General features: G+C 34.4%; 1 protein-coding gene across 7 annotated transcripts in view; it reads left to right on the top strand.

Moving 5' to 3' along the window:
- The window catches only part of LOC123525476 (single-stranded DNA-binding protein 3-like), a 77608-nt gene that overhangs the window by 35439 nt on the left and 23837 nt on the right, over positions 1-18332 (top strand). For 3 of the 7 annotated variants that reach the window (XM_045304550.2, XM_045304549.2, XM_045304545.2), the window contains exons 5-15: positions 2239-2280; positions 3406-3492; positions 5462-5536; positions 6132-6192; positions 6941-7032; positions 7574-7683; positions 8288-8339; positions 10078-10129; positions 12519-12595; positions 13417-13492; positions 14173-14303. In XM_045304550.2, coding sequence (XP_045160485.1) covers positions 2239-2280; positions 3406-3492; positions 5462-5536; positions 6132-6192; positions 6941-7032; positions 7574-7683; positions 8288-8339; positions 10078-10129; positions 12519-12595; positions 13417-13492; positions 14173-14303 — 855 coding nt within the window. Of the gene's footprint in view, positions 1-2238; positions 2281-3405; positions 3493-5461; positions 5537-6131; positions 6193-6940; positions 7033-7573; positions 7684-8287; positions 8340-10077; positions 10130-12518; positions 12596-13416; positions 13493-14172; positions 14304-14835; positions 14926-18332 lie in introns of all 7 variants that reach the window. The other 4 variants (XM_045304547.2, XM_045304546.2, XM_045304551.2 and 1 more) reach the window with 4 other exon arrangements.

Genomic DNA, 18332 nt, shown 5'->3' on the forward strand with positions numbered 1-18332 from the left:
AGGTATTTAGTCCTATGATCATGGTGACTAAACCATCAAAACTTAGCTTACAATTTTATGGCATTGAAGGCACTGTCTGGCTGTTGGCTTGTTTGTTCAGAAGTCTGTCCTAAATAGTTTTGTCTTAGCTTTAATTTTGGAAGGATTAACATGATTCCAATGAAACTTTACACAAATGTAAAACAAGATGACAGTGTATGTTGGATGAAAGTTTTGAAGAGTCAGTCTGTACATCAAAGATCAAGGTTTTCATGCACATCCGTATATAGTATAACATGCCTTGGCCGTTACCTTTGAAGCATTAAAGAGATGGCTACACTTTTCAAGTCTGAGGGAACAATACCTGTTCCTTGGGATAGATTAAAGATTTTAGGGAGAATCTGTGATATATCATGTAGCTCTTTCTTTGTTATATGAGAAATCAGTGAAACTTCACTTTAGTGTAAAGCATAACATGAAGGTAGGTCGTGGATAAGATTTGAGTCTATACTGTCAAGGTCACTGACAAGGCAAACTAGTAGTTGTCATGTATATTTATTTATAGTATTTCATTTCTCAAACAGAACTTTTGAAGTATTAAACTTTTTAAAGGGATTGCGAAGAATCATAACACAAATGTTCAGCATGGGTCATACACCTGAGTCTGGTCTTTTACTGTAAAGTCAAGGTCACACACAAGGGCACTTACAGCTATAGTATTTAGTATCTCAGACTTCTTTCAGTTGATTCAAAGGATTCCTATGAAACATAAAACAATATATTGAGCATGATAAACAGATGCTTTGTGAGCAAGAGACAGGATCAAAACCTCCAAGGTCAAAGTCACAGACAGTTTCAGTTACTGCTTCAAACAATCATACTTTTATATTCTGCAGAGTTACTTACATGTTTTCAAAACTAATAGTCTGATGTTGATCAGGTGAGTCTAAAAGTGTAAACTTTATTTTACTACCAGGTGTAAAATTGATATTGGGAGTGCAGTGCATTTCACAAGAGTTGGAGCGGGGATGCAGGTTTCTTGCTTCAATCCAGTCTTTCTCTTAGAACTTTGGACTAGGGAATCAAACATTTAAATGTTTTCATATGTGTCCATGGCAACCTGATGCATGCTGCTACAGTACATGTAAAGTGTAAAAGAAATATTGTAGAATATGCACTTTCATTTGAATAAAATATTAGAGCAACTGTTTGTAGAAAATAAATTGAATTATTTTTTTTTGTAAACAAACAAATAAATAATATTTGTAAGAATCTTTAAGCAATTTGAAGAAAAAAAAATGTTGTGTTAGAAGAGACTTATTACAGTAAACAAGATGCAGTTTTTCCCTTATTAGCCATTTTAGTTTAGAATTTAATGTAAAGAGTTTTAATTCTATTTCAATGTTTCATTACTTTTTTTCATCATTTCATGATTCATCACCCTGTTCTGTGTTATGCGTCTTGGAAAAAAACTTTTTTGAAGTTTACTTTAGTTTGTGTACTAAGTCTTGTTTATCATATTAAACATTATAAATTTTTGAAACTGGAGGATTGTAATGGTTTTTTTTTCAATGTCACCTCGTTTGAATGTCTTTAGAAAAACATGCATAAATTCAGTCAGTTAAAAAAAAACTTGTATTCTAATATCCTCTTTGAAATGATATCTGTATATACAAACTTTGGGACTTTTTCTGTTCTCACCATGCTGATTTCTAACATCCTTACTCATTCACTTCTGACTTTAGTGATTTTGTATCATGTATTTTGCTTTCATGTGTCAATTTGTCACTAAGGCAGTTTTTCCACAATTATGGTCTTGTCAGTTTGGTATACTTGTTTTACCCACAAAAGGTTACTAAGTTCTGATGCCATTTCCACCAGTCATGATCTTGTAAGTTCAGAAAAACCATTTTACCAAGGAATGGTTTTTGGTTTTGAATACCATTGCCCTGTGTCATGTTTGATCTCCCTTTGGTATTTTGAACTCTATCTTGGGAAACCAATATCACATGTAACAATTTTGTCCATTTTTCCCAGGTCAATCTGTGATCCTTTGATACCATTTACACCAGTCAGATGTGATTCCCAGAGTTCCATTTTTCTCAATCTTACCTTGACCTCTGAATACCATTTACCCCAGTCACATCCCTTTCAAGTTAGCTATATGTTATATGTTTGTTAAACATATCATTACAGTCATTCATCAGTCATACCTTTCGAAATCACTGGTTCACAATTATCTGTCTTGGACTATTTCAGGGTTTTGTTAATTCAGGGTACGGTCTTAACGGCATGGCACATGTAAGTAATCTGTTTGGTTTTCTTTTCCCCATGTATAATCACCCCACCCGTCTTAGTTACCTGGCTCTTCAATGGTTAACAGTTTGCTTTTCTGCTATCTATTTTGCAGTAGATAATTGGCTTTTTTTCTTGATGGCCCTTAATTATTCCATACAAACCTCATGGTTGCAAGGTATTTTCTGTTCAGCTTTTAGGTTTTTGCGGTTTTATATTTTGCTTGATTAAAAAATTGTCTTTATTGCATATTTATTTTGCAAGATAGAACAGTTTGCTGTTTAAACGATAAATTGTATCATTCCTGTCCATATTTTAAAATCAAATCATACAGGTCTGTAATATAACATAATGTTATCTACTATGTTTTTGATACATATTTGGATACATTATTATTTAAAAAATCAAATTGAATAAGTTATTAATATGAAAACAAAAAACTGAGTGAAATTTAAATGTTATTTGACATTTTACATATAACATGTTAACATTTCTTTAAAAAAAGATTAATTAAAGTAAGTGAACTGTTGGGTCAGTTCTAGTAATTCATATTTAAGTATCATCTGTTGAATTTTCACATGTTTTGTTCGCTGTTTGATTGACAACATAGGGACTCAACCGGTGCTTCAGTCTATTCCTCACCATAGTGAGATGCGAGTTGAGTCGCTGTTGCTGGGGTCAGACGTACTCTTGTTAACAGTTCGGACTTCATAGATAATTATACATTTGGAGATAGTGTTTCTTAAAATTTGTGAATATTATGAATGCATGTGTGGCTGTGTTCATGAATATTACAAAATCTATTGTAACAAAGAGTTATAAGAGGCTGATCTATTAATAGTTGCTTTAATTCGCATAGAGGCTATGTAGTGAAATCTTCATTTTTATAAAACTGGTGGCTATGCTTCCTTAATGATGAAGATTTAACATCATATTCTCTGTCCTGTGCTGAGAAAAAATAATAAAAGGAAGTAAAAAAACATGGGCAAAGTGAATTTCAAAGATTGAATTCACAAGTGTTCTGAATTTGTGTGGCTGTGTTCAGGCATATTGCCAAATCTATAAGAAATGAGTAATTAAAGTAAACCTTGAAGATAAATTTTAACGATGAGTATTATTTTATTATTTCAGAATCCATCAGCTCCTAGTCCTATAGGTCAGATGCCGAATCAAGATGGCATGCCTGGAGGTCCAGGGATGCCACCAGGTTTCTTTCCTGTAAGTATCTTCATTAAAGAAGCAAGCCTTCAGATCAGCATCAGAATTTCAATAAATTTCAAACAGGTAACAAGCGATATTAGTCGGGAGACAATCAAAATCCCCTTGATCAAAATCCCCTCCACTGAAAAATGACAGGGTGTTACAAAATCCCCTTCATACTTTTGCAGGGGGTATCATAATCCCCTCTGTGATTTTTACTTATTTCATCAAGTTCAAATACAACTATACACAGTTTAAAAGTCTATTACATAAAGCACGTAAATACAATGCCTTTAGCAAACATAATTTAATTTGGGGCACTGATATCTATATATCTATAATGAAAATCACAGAGGGGATTATGATACCCCCTGCAAAAGTATGAAGGGGATTTTGTAACTCCCAGTCATTTTTCAGTGGAGGGGATTTTGATCAAGGGGATTTTGACATACACTCATATTAGTCAAGTCTGCACCTCCATACAAAATTTTTGGCATGGGTACTCCTTTTCCAGGGCATTGGTCACTTCTCTTAGCTCTTGTTTAGTGATGTAGTAACCTGTAAAACATACACATTTATCTGTTATGAGGAAGTTCTGAGGTGAAATGCAATATTCTTACTTCTTCTGAAAAAATAAAACTTTTTTTTTTTTTTTGAGGGCATGTATTTTATTCCACAAATCACATAAATATAATAACATACAAGCTCTATGGCTTTTGCAAAGACTACATTAACAATGTTTAATATGGAACTACTTAAACTTGATAAAATATCATAACTCTACATACTACCTCTTATTAATTTTTTTTTTTTATAAAAACAGCTAAATTTCTATAATGAACCTGTCATTCTCCAATCTTGAGCAGAGTACCATATTAACTGTTCTAAGGGGTGTTTACATAAAAAGGTACTGGCTGAATAGAGATCAATGCAAACAACCATCAGACATTGTTGGCTCCTCTCCCACAACCAGTGCAGATCACAATTAGCCTGCACAGCCATGCAGTCCGACAATGACAGAAGAAATAAAACTTGTTCATCATGTTTTTAAGTAAAAGTGATCAAGTTTGGGGCACCATTTTGCCACTTTGTGCTTCATGGTACATGTAAGAGAGATGATCAAGAAGTAATCTCACTGGTGCCACAAAAGCATATATAATAAAAAGAAAACAGATTTCATACCCTCATACCTTGACCTGTTGTCAATAATTTTTGAAATATCATCAAGATATATTGCATGTTTGTCAAGATAACAATGGTAACAGCTAACATTGCCAGCTGCTGACGTTACTGACATCAGAAATAGATATTTTTCTCCCTAAGGAGCAACAAGCAGTGATGATGTCACCAAAATTGTAACGACAGACAACATAAAAATGTTACTTGACATGCATAAGAATTACAAGCTAGTATGTTGTAGTGATCGTCCGATTGTTTTTCCTGCTTATGAAAAATTGTTTTCACAAAATGGGGTCAGAGGTTACTACTTGGCACTTCTATGATCTAAAACGAAACAATCTTAAATTATTAGAAGTTAATATTTACCCATGTAATCAGAACTAAATTAGCATACAACTTTATATAATTTTTATAATAATACAGCAATGACTTGATACTCTATGTATGCAGTGACATTACTTCTGGATCATCCTGATAAAATAGGGCTATGGCAATTTATGATTTATCTGTAACATAGCTAACACCAGTTGTCAGAATTGAAGTTAATCCACAACAAATAATAACTTATTAAGCACATGTTTTAAAACTTTTTCTCAAACTTGTTGAAAACAAGAATTTATCTTTCCCATACATTGTCAAATTGTAAAGTTCAGAATTTACTGAAGTTCGATTGGACTCAACTGTTCTTGGATATTTGAAAAATTTCCCACCTGGATAAACAAATTTTGTATTCCTATTGTCAACTAGCAAGAAGAAAGTGGTTTGTAAGGGACATAATATGCTATATATCTATTCCTTTTTGTTGCAGCCCTTTATGTCTCCTCGATACCCCGGAGGTCCACGAGGGCCGGGTGGGATACGCATGCCTCCTGATCAGTTTAATGTGAGTAACGTTTTATTTTAGTATGCTTTAGTTGCTGGCTTTTATCTGTGGAATGTAAAGGTTGGCGGGTTCAAAAAAGTTCACAAAAAAATTCCTTAAGCTATTCGTAACATACAGTCTGATTGATGCTTGCATTACTTTAGAAATCATATGTAGCAAATTTTAATTAATTCTAACAGGCTGAAGCATCAATCCACAGAAATGAATTCCAACAAATAAGTAGAATTTCCATTCATTTTATCATCAGATGTGACTTTCACATTTAATAGCTGTTTTTTACCCAAACTGTGAAGTTTATTGCCTACAAAATTAGATGATTTCACAGTATATTGCCAGGGAAAAATCAGTTATATTTATCAAATGACTATAATGTAAGCAAAATCATAGCAGTTATAAAAGTTCAGTCTTAGAAAATTCTATTTTGCTCTTGAAATCATAGAATTATAAACTACCATGTCATGTCAATGGTTTCGTGGTGATGGCAGCCAGGACTCGGGGAGAAGGTACTTTGTCAAATTTTGAATGTAATGAAACAAACGAAGGTCTTTATTTAAGATATTTTGATGATTGATTATGATTGTTTTCCCCCCTACAGGGTCCCCCAGGCAGTGCTGCTGGTCAGATGCCTATGCCTAACAGTATGGAACCCAGGCCAGGTACGGAGTTTTTTTTACATGTTTAAATTGTTAAATATAACATTGGAAATGTCTGGTCATTTCACAATGAAAAATTTGGAACAAAACTAGAAATTAAGTAAAATTTTGTTACAACCATTGAATGAAAATACGCACAATTAAAAGAAAATTTTGTTGCTTTACATGTAAGTTCTAAAATTATTCCACTCTGGAACATAGATCTTACAGATCCTTGCCACTTGTGAAAATATTGCCTATGCTGTTCACTTGGTGAAATATTTTTAGCTCCCCATGGTAAAAATCACCATGTAGCTGTTGCAATATCCCCAGCATTGGCATCGTGGGGTATAGACATCATGCTAATGATTCTCAGCAAGCTCATGTTGCAGTTATTTCTCATCATATCTAATTAAATTTCTGGTAGGTTTTGTTTGTTTTAGGTTTAACACCGTTTTTCCAACAGTTTTCAGTTACGTAACGGCAGGCAGTTAACCTAATCAGTGTTCCTTGATTCTGTGCCAGTACAAATCTGTTCTCCGCAAGTAACTGCCAACTTTCCCACATGAATCAGAGGTGGAGGACGAATGATTTCAGACACAATGTCTTTTATCAAATTGTCACGGAGAAAAAAGTTGCATTACAAATAGTTTTAAAGTAGTGGCTTTAGTTCATCTGTGGTCTTTAGGATAGGGTTGACTACACATAAACTTTCAGTTATGAAAAAAAAAAAAAAAAAAAGCTATGATACAGTGTTCTTTTTGATATGCAGGTCATCCAGGAATGGGTCCTATGCAGAGAATGAGTCATCCAGGAAGTAGAATGTCCGGTCCTATGAATCCAGTTAGTCCTATAAATCCAGCTGTAAGTTCTTTCTTTAACCTTTATCCCACTGAATTTCTTTAATGGACTGGTCCATCATTCAATTTAGGTAGATTTAAACATTTTCTGGGCCTTCATTTGAGCAAGCCATCCAGGTAATTTGTAAAAGGTCATTGGTTCTACCCAAGTACCTTTCTCTACCTTAAATAATGCATATAAAGGCAGCTGTGATCTTCATCCACTATTATCTTGGTCTGCAATGGTTGCAAAGGAAAAATAATAATATTGTGTTTCAAGTTAGAGCAGGGCTTTGTGCAGACTGAGGCGGCTGATTTCTATTCACCTGCCCCTCCCCATTATATCCTTAAGCTTTGTCAGGTGAAAAGCTCTTTGAAAACTTCTTTCAGTTTTAATTCTGAAAAGTAGCATTTACAGCATAACTCTTGATGTATCTTTAAACTTTGCTAAGCAACATGCACTACTTATGAATCTTTGCAAATTGGTTAACTTTAAGGTAAAGTTTGCTTTTCACAAAAGTTGGGTTGATGTGAAATGAGTAAGAGAATATGAATTTCTGTTTCAGGTATATGATTCAATGGGACCAAGTTATGGGCCAGCAGGTATACGAGGTCCACCACCCAACAGTATGAGTCCGGGTGGTCCTGGACCTGGCGGAATGCCTCCTATGTCATTGTAAGTAAAAAGTCATTTGTAGTTTATGTTCGAAAATGTAAAACATTAATATGTCTTCAATAATGTCAACTGCATCAAGAAGGTTCTCTCAACCATTTCCTTACAAATTCCTTGTCCCCTACTTTGAGGGTTCAAGCCATGCCTGGGTCAAAGTTACATGTGGATGCCACGTAATTGTGTTTTGGGAGAGCTAGTTGTTCTACATGGGTGGCTGCCAGAGCCTGAAGTAATGCCTTGAGTTGAACATGGTGTCTCCCACCACTACTAATCCTTGAAAATTACCATATACTTTATAACCTTAGCCAACATTACAAACAGAAAACTGCATCAAAATAGACTGATAACAGTCAGTTCTAATTGATTGGTTGATATTTGTAGAAGTAGAAAGCTTAGGTTGAGTTACAGAGTAGCCTCAGAAGCATTTTGATTTTCTACTAAAATGTTACTGAATGGGTCAGAACCTGTGGGTTATGTGTATATTCTGTATTATATTATCAGAGGAATACTTGGTAACCTTGTAACCTAAGTTACATATGATTTCTGATTGATTGCCATAGTAACATAAATTTCACTGTAAATCTTATTATAACTGGTTATCTTTCAGACCTGGGGGAGGAAGCAGAGCGTGGCCCCCATCATCATCGTCATCATCATCAGTAAGTACCAGTTGCCATTTAGGTAGAAATACTGGACTAGAAAACAGCAAATTAACCTGCATATTTAAGAATAATAGATTACCCTAAATATCCATGTATAATGCAGTTTTTATTCCTGAGACCAATTGGGGCATATTTTTCTAAGGTTTAGAGGATTTTCCAACGGCAAAACAAAATTTTTTCCCCATTCCAGTAAAGGGAAACTACTCTCCATGCTAAAAACTGTCTAGAGTAATAACTAAGTTGCTGTCATAATAATGGTGGTTTCTTCTTGTTAAAAAAGATGAATTTTATGAAATTTAGTAGTATTTTGAAGAAAGGAATACAAAATATGATAATAATTGACGATCAAGTATTATTTTTAACCAAGATTTAACTGGTAAACGAAACTGACTTGAGGTTTCACACCTAGGCTATTGCTGTAAATTACTGGTTTTGATCAAACTTCTGTTACCAGGGTGAATTGTGAAGCTCATGTCATTTTGAAAGAAAATGCCACTGAGATAATGAAAACGATTGCTTTCCATTTATTTTAATATGAAAATAGTTGAATTAAAAACAAAGACAGCAATATTTTATTTGTTTTATTTTCAAGATTAAAAGTGATAGTAAAGTAAACACAATTACGCTCTCTGCTGCAGAGGTAAAAAAAAATATCAGTGTCATTGTAAATTTTATCTTCAGAATTAACCAAAAGGATTTAGGGCTAAATTTGGGGATGCATATTACACATGGGTGCATATTATATGTGGGTATTGAAGGTAGCTTTGATTTTAGCATTTCTTAAAAAGTCATTTATATAAAATTTGAAATTAAAGTCTTTAGACATTATGATCTTGTCATTATCTGGGAGTGAAAATTATACTTGAAATTATATGATAAGGTATTTTGGTTAAATACTGACCAGAACAACTCCGTTTCTTACATATTGCATTTGTACTGATATACAGATGAGGTTACGCAACTGATACGAACTGTTACTCAACAGTATTGAGAAGTACTGGCATCTCCTGTCTGATTGTAAATTACAGATGTTGAAAATGCATAATCTGTAAGAACTGTACCTCTTGCATACCAGACGGGGATTTCTGGTGATTTCACCGGTGCTGGAAAGACTCCTGCTGTAAATGACGTATAACGAACTACATATGTTCAGAAGATGTTTGTAGTAATGATAATGTTTTTCGTAAAACGGGATAAATATTAAATACCTTGATAGTTCCTCTTTGTTCTTTATAATATATTTCTCGATTCAAAAAATGTTATTTTAAGGGAATAACATAACGTTTCATTGCAGATGATAAAACAAAACCGGAACTCTTACGGTGTTTTCGTCTCTGTAAAGTCATGAAGTACTTCCTGTTTACGGGCGTAAATTTCCCGCGCTTTGTTAATACACTACTATAAGAAGAAAGTGCTATAAGAAAATCATTTGTTTAAATTTATTTTTTACTCTTCTTTGTTGAATGGTATGCAAGAAAAAGATTCTATCACTGGCTGTAGGTGCAGATGGGAATATCCGGCTCTCGGTTAACTGTTTATGCGATCACTCGGCTGGGGCCTTGTAACGGCCTAAACAGTTACCCTTGAGACTGGAAATTCCCATCTGCACCTGCAACCAGTGAAAGAATCTTATAATATTTGGTCTTCAGTGTGTCATGCTTATCAAGTTATCATGTGTGTGTAACTAATATGATTTATTTATTATTTATGTTAAGTGTAATATGTTATGTTTCAGGTTCCCCAAGGTCCCCCAGGTACCCCCATTATGCCTAGTCCTCAAGGTACATGTAAGCTTCAAACTTTTATTGCTTGCTTATCTCTCTATGTTGTGCTTCTAGCTAGATGATTATTTTATATCCACATTCTTCTTTTCAAATAAAGGGAATTAATTCAGTATGAGATTATGTTAAACACAAGTTGTTATGAAGTTGTATAATAGAAAATAATATGTTGCTAATTATTAGGGATGGGAACGAATACTGAAATCAATATTCGAATATTCGGTTTGCCATATTCGAATATATTCGAATATTCGGTTTGTTTTAATGAAAGTTTTAAATTCTTATTAAGTGATTAGCATATACCCAACGTATTCATTTGTTTAAAACGTGGATCATGGTAGGTAATAAGGCCAAAAAATGTTTGTTTCCGTTAACCCGATCCTACCCAGCAAAACCCGCCGATCCTAGCGTTTTATTTCACGATTCTGTCAGTATAATCATGAACATATTTAACTAACTCAGTGTTTTAGCTTCAGAATGATACAAAAAGTCAGAACGATTATAATTTAGACCGTTGCAATTTCATCTTAAAAAAAAGCAGGTCGACCCATTTAAACACGTGATGCGCTGTTGTATTACTGCCGCCATTTTGAAAGTTTTCAATCGGCGTGTAAAAATCGTTGTGTAAAAAGCAAGTAAGGCAGACTTAAATTTCCTTCAACATGAACTTATGCATCAATCATATGCTGTTTCTTGATTTTATTATAAAGTACTTCAAAATTTAATTTGAATACGGCCGATTGCGGATGAAAACCGATTCTGCGGATTGTCTGAAACGTCGTAGATAATATTGTGAAAAGATCGGCAATATCTACAAGTTTGGTATTGTTTTTGGGGGAAAAAAATCTACAACTTGTTGCATAAAACAGGCACCAATAAAAATGAACAAAAGATAAAACGATATCACATTTACGCCTAATACATTGCATTGACCTATGCATTGCAATTTTCTTGTTAATTTGACATCTTTTGACATGCATCTGACACATTGACACCTGTTGCAAACTGTTATTCCGTAAGGATGGCCCCTGCCAATTATGCATTGCTATTTTCTTGTTAATTGGACATCTTTTGATATGCGATAAACAAACATGACATGGTTTTATTCTGTAGAATTAGCATGCTCATATTGCCCAAAATCACTGATACTTATTTTGAAAAAGAAATATACAATAATTTACGAATATTCGAATTTGATTTTCATATTCGAATATTCGACCGATTTTCAAATATTCATTCCCATCTCTACTAATTATAGAGGTGTATATTTTGCAGTCTGTTTAGCATATAGTGCAACACAGCTTGCTTGAGCACCTCAAACTCTCTAATGCTGTTCATATGGTGCTGGCTGTTATCCTTATATTGGCTAGTATTTGAGTTGCTCAGAACCTGAGAAAACTCAAACATTTTGCCTGTCACCAATCAATATTTTACTTATATAAGACGGTATAGTACTTGGTATTTTTGACTAAGTCAAATTTTAGACTTTATTTCACCTTGTAATTTATGCTGTTTAACATATTTTACAGAAAATTATTAGATCTTGTATAATGATTGTATGTTTAATTGTCACCTTCCAGTAAGTGTGTTGAATAAAATCAGTTATTATCCTTGTCCATATTCTCCCATATCAAAGGTGCTTTCTTGCTTACCTTGCTCAACAAGAGTGTTAGAGTTGCTTCCCTTGCTATCAGTACATAGTGTATAAACTGTGTATATTTTAATTGTTTTGGGGTTTCTACATCCTGTATTGTGGTTATACGTAGTTGCAATAACCTGATGTTAAGCACAAGTGCTGTATGTGTGATGTGATGTATATATACAGTTGAAACTCGGTATCTTGAACTCCAAGGGACCGATTGTTTTACTTCCAGATAACAAAATTTGACTTAAAATGATATTTTGTGCGTATGTTTTCGGGATGGGACAAGAAAATGTTTTTGAGATAGCCAGAGTTTTGAGATAAGCAAGTTCGAGATGTGAAGTTTCAACTGTTTTTGATACAGTGTTTTACAGAAAATATTCACATCTCATGCCTATAGGAGGAAAACTTTGTTTTGTTAGGAATGCTTTGTCACACATTTGAGAACAGAATTTACTGTCTTCATACTGTTTGTGAGGCAGCCTTGTTATGTCAGTAGAGCACAGGATGAATTAAAAATTATTCATAAAATTTGATTCACAGTTCCCCCACCTTTTTATATGAGTGAGTTGTCAGTAAGTTACAAAGATATGTCTGATGAGTCTGAAACATTCTGATGTATGTATTTTGAAATTTCATAACGAAAATTTGATGGAAGGGGAGTTAAAGCGCCACCTTGTATGGTCCTTAAATGAGAAATTTATAGCAAGTATTTATGAGTTGATTTATGTTGCATGTCAATTATGATTGCAGATTCAACAAGCTCAGGTGATGGAATGTATGGTATGATGAAACCAGGCCAGGGCTCAATACCTGGGATGCCTCCTGGGGTAAGTCATCTTATAGCATATAAAAATTAATGGCTTTAGATAAGGCGGCAAGTAAATTTTAACTCCATAAAAGAGTGGTTTTGCTGATAGGCTTCCAGTTACTAGGTGTGGGGGGAATCTGACTGTGCCTGAAATAAATCTGGCCTAGCATCTCGGATGTTTATCATTAAAAGCTGGAAGTGGACATATTACCTAAAATGTGTTGGTGTGACTTAAAACCAAACTAAACAAGATTCAACTAACAAAATTGCATGAATGCTGTACAGAAGTGGGTAGGGGGTGGTTGAAGTGTTTGGTGAGGGAAGACAAATTTCAGTATGTGTTTTTGAGCTCAGTTTCCTTGAGAATACTTTTTAAAACAAAACAATATGTTAAGGTTTAAAAAGGAATAAAGAAACTTGTTATAAGTGTCTGTGAAATTATTTAATTTTGTGGGAATGAACATTTGTGATGTAGGCCAAGACAACTATTTCATGGGATATGAATTTGTTATCAAATTTTGAATACAAAATGAATTGAAATTTTATTTGTTTGTTGAGATTTTGTTTCCCACAGATATGAGCCGTGCCATTGGAAAACCAACATAGTGGCTTTGCGACCAGCATTGATCCAGAATCTATGCTGTTCGCTTACAGTTTCTCTAATTCCAATAGGCTTTGAAAGGGAACATCATGGATCCTGACCAGACTGCGCGGATGCGCAGGCTGGTCAGGATCCATGCTGGTCGCAAAGCCACTATGTTGGTTTTCTCATGACGCGGCTCATATAAATTATTTCATGGTGCAGAGCAGTTAGTGACATGTTAATTTACTATATTTCAGTTTCCGGGTATGGGGCCAGGGGGAGGTGAGGGCGCAATGGGCATGGGGCCAGATGGTATGCCTCCAGTTATGAATGGTAAGATAACACTTGATTTTATCAAACAGGACAAAATGTATTGAATTAAACCTTGTTTCCTGATAGATTGAAACTCTGTATAGATTCACAGCCCGTCATTTAATAATTTTTTCAGACACTTGTCTCTGTGGTGCATTGTATGCTGTCTTAAATAATTTTACTGTCAAAGACATTCATATTCCATCTCTTATTCATTGTGTGATACTTGCTTACTTCTTGCAGAGGAAAAGTAAGTTCTAGTGAAGAATCTAAGAACATCATTTATGTTGGCAGACAGCAGTTGTAAACCTAAAGTGCTGCTGAAACACAGTGTTAAACACAGTCAAACATACAAATTAATGTTTTCAAAATATGTTTTTCTTTCGTTTTAAAAAGAAAGAGACTCTTTTAGCTTGTTTGTCAGCACGGAGCTTGGATATCACACAGACATGCTTAAACACAAACTTTAGTTGTTGTTGTTGGCTATTTATAGTTTGTAACCTCCTGCTTTATCGCTTAACTGCTGCTTTTATGACATTTTAATACTTTTCTGGTGAAAATCTATCTACATGACATGAGGAGCTTATTTTGTCTTAAAGATAAAAAACTTTGCAAAATCATTCATATAGTTCTTCTTGTTAAATGCTGCCTATCTGTCATGCGACTCACTTGCGCTACATAACAGCAATGTTTGTCTGCAGGTGATATGGATGGCATGAAAAATTCTCCCGCGAATGGTCCAGGCACACCACGAGACGATATACCACAAAATGGGAATGGGCCGGGGCCAGATATGGGTGGATATCCGAATTTAGGTGGCTATCCAGATAATGTAAGTATTAGATGTTGTTCTGACTAACTCCATTACTAAATTTTATCTTGAGCTCTGTTTTGATAGCTTAAAGTAGAAATTTGCCACTCTTTGTATATAATTACCCAAGACATTTAGATTAGATTCAGTGTTTTAACTGACTTTGGCCCACAGTGACTTCAAAATTTAAAGTGAAAAAAAGTTTAGATATTAACTTGATAACAGTAGCAAAAGTTTCTCCTTTTTAGTATAATGAAAGGTTTTCATGTTGTTCTTGCATTGCAAATCCATATAAAGAAACTGGTCTTCGCATGCATTTCATGTAGATAAAAAAAAGACGCATAATTATGTGAAAGAAAACACTATATTGATAATAAGAAAAGCCACATGGGCCAAAAATACACACCTGATTATCAGTCAAATAAAATTTGTTCTGCAAAAGATCTAGAATTCTGTGAAAGTAAAATTCTAAGGAAATAGAGAAATTTTACCATAAAGATGAATAGACTTTCTGTTGTATTATCTAACATTACTTATATATTTCATTTCGTAGATCATATATATCCAGTCTTCAAATAATATTGACTTGGAACTGGATGGCAATGATATATTGCTGGCTTAACGTTGATATATCATACGTGGGGTAAATAAAAAAAAATGTGGGAAAAGTTTAACTTTTCATGGTTTATGTTCAGATTATAATTGGGCTGTATGATGTAACTTCTTACATTTTAAAACTATTTCTAAAGATCAGAGATGCTGGTTTTGCCTCTACAGATTTAAAAACAAAGTTTTATTTCACTCAAGCATTTAATGCAGGCAGCTTATTTTGCATTAGGAAAAATAATCGCTGTGAAATCATTTATATTTGTTGAGATTAATGTTAATAAATTTCAAGGTTGTATTAGTCCATAAAATTAAACCCCTAAGAACTACTTTTTACGTAAAGTTTCCATTTTTTGTTCTTTTATCAAACATTAAAATTTGTGAATACATATCCACAGGAAATAGTTGTTTGGTTTAGCTGTACAAATTTAGTTGATTTCACAGTTTTTATTTTCAAAACCACTAAATAACTTATTTTGTAGTTTTAGAAAATGATTGAAAAAGTATAATCTTGGAAGCAAACTTAAAACAGCTTGCATCTCTGATATATTCATTGTTCTTACAAGAGCGGTGGGACTTATTTCTGTATAGAAAAAAATAATTCTGCCTTTCTTGGTGCGTTAGTTAAGGAAAAAGCTTTAACCCTTTCTTTTCACGTCTCTGTCTACAATTGCACAATAACTCTTTCAGTTTTCCAGTCTTAACTCTTTTTTGCCTGAAATCTGTGCAGTACTCTACATTGAGAATGAGCTACATATTTAAGCCCTGCAATTGCTTTATGTAGCTGCTGCAATTCTTTCTTGAATGTCAGATGGTATGACAAAAATACAAGTATGTCATTTAGATGTCTATGCTCCTATGTATGGTTCGCTGGGCATACAATTATACCTCTGTGCCTGCCCTATAAAATTTGTAAATAAAACTTACATATGCACATTTTAAGAACAAACATCTGATGTGTTTAGCCAGGTGTAAAGTCATACCTGTACATATATATAATTTAGTTAGGACATTTGATATTTCTACAGACTTAGAATGTTATTTTCCTGCTGAACAGTACCTATCTGTTTTGATGGTATCCCAGAGAAAAAAAAAAACATTTTTTTGCTGAAATTATGAATACCGTGTTTACTACTGTACGTATAATGCACAATACTTTTTACATTGAGACTACCCACAAACCAAGAGTGCATATTATACAATATTCAGTCTCGGAGAAATGTTTGTCTGCCACTTTGGATTTGGTTGCTTTTACAAAATTTAAGCTGCTACTAAGTTTGTTTCCGATAAGAAAATTGTCCTCCATAGTTGAGAGGTCTAGAGCGTTAGAAGTCATCTTAACTGGATAGAGCCTTCCTCAAAATTGACAAAAATATTTAAAAAATATCCCAGGATTTTTGGCTGAACGCTGGGGCATATAATACCCACCTGCTTATAATACAGTCTAGTTATCATGGACAAAATGTATAGTTATCATGGCGGAAAAAATCCTTCATATTTAAGTAATGAAAATGTTCCAGTAATTTTGAGCTCTACTCTTAAGAATACGTAGAGCTTTCGCACTCACCCATTCATCAGTATTTGCATCTATATACCTGCATCTGCGTCCGCATCCCAATTTGGTTAAGTTTTTGTTTGTAGGCTGGTATCTCAGTAGCCACTTTACATGCAATGAGCAGGTTCTGTAACTCTATTTTGCATTTTTACAAAATTATGCCCCATTTTGGACTAAGCACATTTTGGTTAAGTTTTTATATGTTAGCTGGTACCTCGGTAACATCTGGAGTTACCTGTTTTTGGAAAGTGGCAGGTGTCATACATAGTAAAAGAGTGGTTTGGAATTTCAGATTTGACGAAAAGTGGCAATAAATGTATATTTGAAATCAATATGAAGTCTGAAATAAGATAGATCTGTGTATGGAGGGAGGGTTTAAATATTCTGTAACAAAATGTTGACAACTGTAAGTGAACTAAAACATCTAGATATATTATTATGCCCCCCTTCAAAGAAGGAGGGGTATATTGTTTTGCAGATGTCAGACGGTTGGTCCGTAGGCCAGTCGGCTTCCGGTTGATAACTCAAGAAGGCTTGGTCCTAGGATCATGAAAGTTGATAGGGAGGTTGATCATGACCAGCGGGTGACCCCTATTGATTTTGAGATCAGTAGGTCAAAGGTCAAGGTCATAGTGACCCAGAACAGTTAAACCATTTCTGGACGATAACTGGAGAACACTTTGGCCTAGGATCACGAAACTTAATAGGAAGGTTGAACATGACCAGCAGATGACCCCAATTGATTTTGAGATCAGTAGGTCAAAGGTCAAGGTCACAGTGACCCGAAACAGTAAAACTTTCCGTACGATGACTTGAGAACATTTGGGCATAGGATCACGAAACTTAATAGGGAGGTTGATCATGACCAGCAGATGACCCCTATTGATTTTGAGGTCATTAGGTCAAAGGTCAAGGTTGCAGTGACCCAGAACAGTTAAACCGTTTCTGGATGATAACTTGAGAATGCCAGGGCCTAGGATCATGAAACTTAATAGGGAGGTTGATCATGACCAGCTGATGACCCCTTTTGATTTTGAGGTCAGTAGGTGAAATATCAAGGACACATTGACCCAGAACAGTAAAACTTTTTTTGCCAAATAACTAGAGAATGCTTTGGTGTAAGATCACATTTGATACAGAGGTCACTGATTGGTAAATGACCCATACTTATTGATTTTAGATCAGTACATCAAACATACAATTCACAGTGACCAAGTAATTTATGTTCCTTGTGCAGTTACTGAATGCATCAAGGGGGGCATTTCGTGTTCTACGTGCTCTTGTTAGCATTTGAACCAAGTTGATTTGAATGTACACTAAGATTATAGACATTGTCCGGAGGTACCATGGGCTCGGAAGACAGTTTTTAAGATTGGGAGGGAGATAAATATGAATAGTACAGGATTTTCTTGTCCCATGATAGTAAAATAATTAAAGAATAGAAACATTATGTGCCTAATATTCATTTAGTAGAAGATAAAATTACTTTACATTAAATACTACCACTATTAATCAAGTATATAAGCCAAACGATCATTGATACAAGATAAATTGTGCAGATCCGTCGAGTTTTCACAGCAACTTATAAAGTCATATAGATTGATGCAAAGAATAAATTGCGCAGATCCGTCGAGTTTTCACAGCAACTTAAAAAGTCATGTAGATTGATGCAAAGAATAAATTGCGCAGATCCGGTGAGTTTTCACAGCAACTTAAAAAGTCATGTAGATTGATGCAAAGAAGAGGATAGTTTTAAGGAGGACATTGTTACAGAAGAAGACTTGCATGTGAGAAGAGAAAAGAAAATTATATAGAAAAGAATGGACCTACCTTTTCATCTGGGGGCTCTGATATGGAATACAGTGACAAGAAAAAAAGAAAAGAGGAGT

Source organism: Mercenaria mercenaria, chromosome 3 (assembly GCF_021730395.1).
Source record: "Mercenaria mercenaria strain notata chromosome 3, MADL_Memer_1, whole genome shotgun sequence".
NCBI classification, from domain to species: domain Eukaryota; kingdom Metazoa; phylum Mollusca; class Bivalvia; order Venerida; family Veneridae; genus Mercenaria; species Mercenaria mercenaria.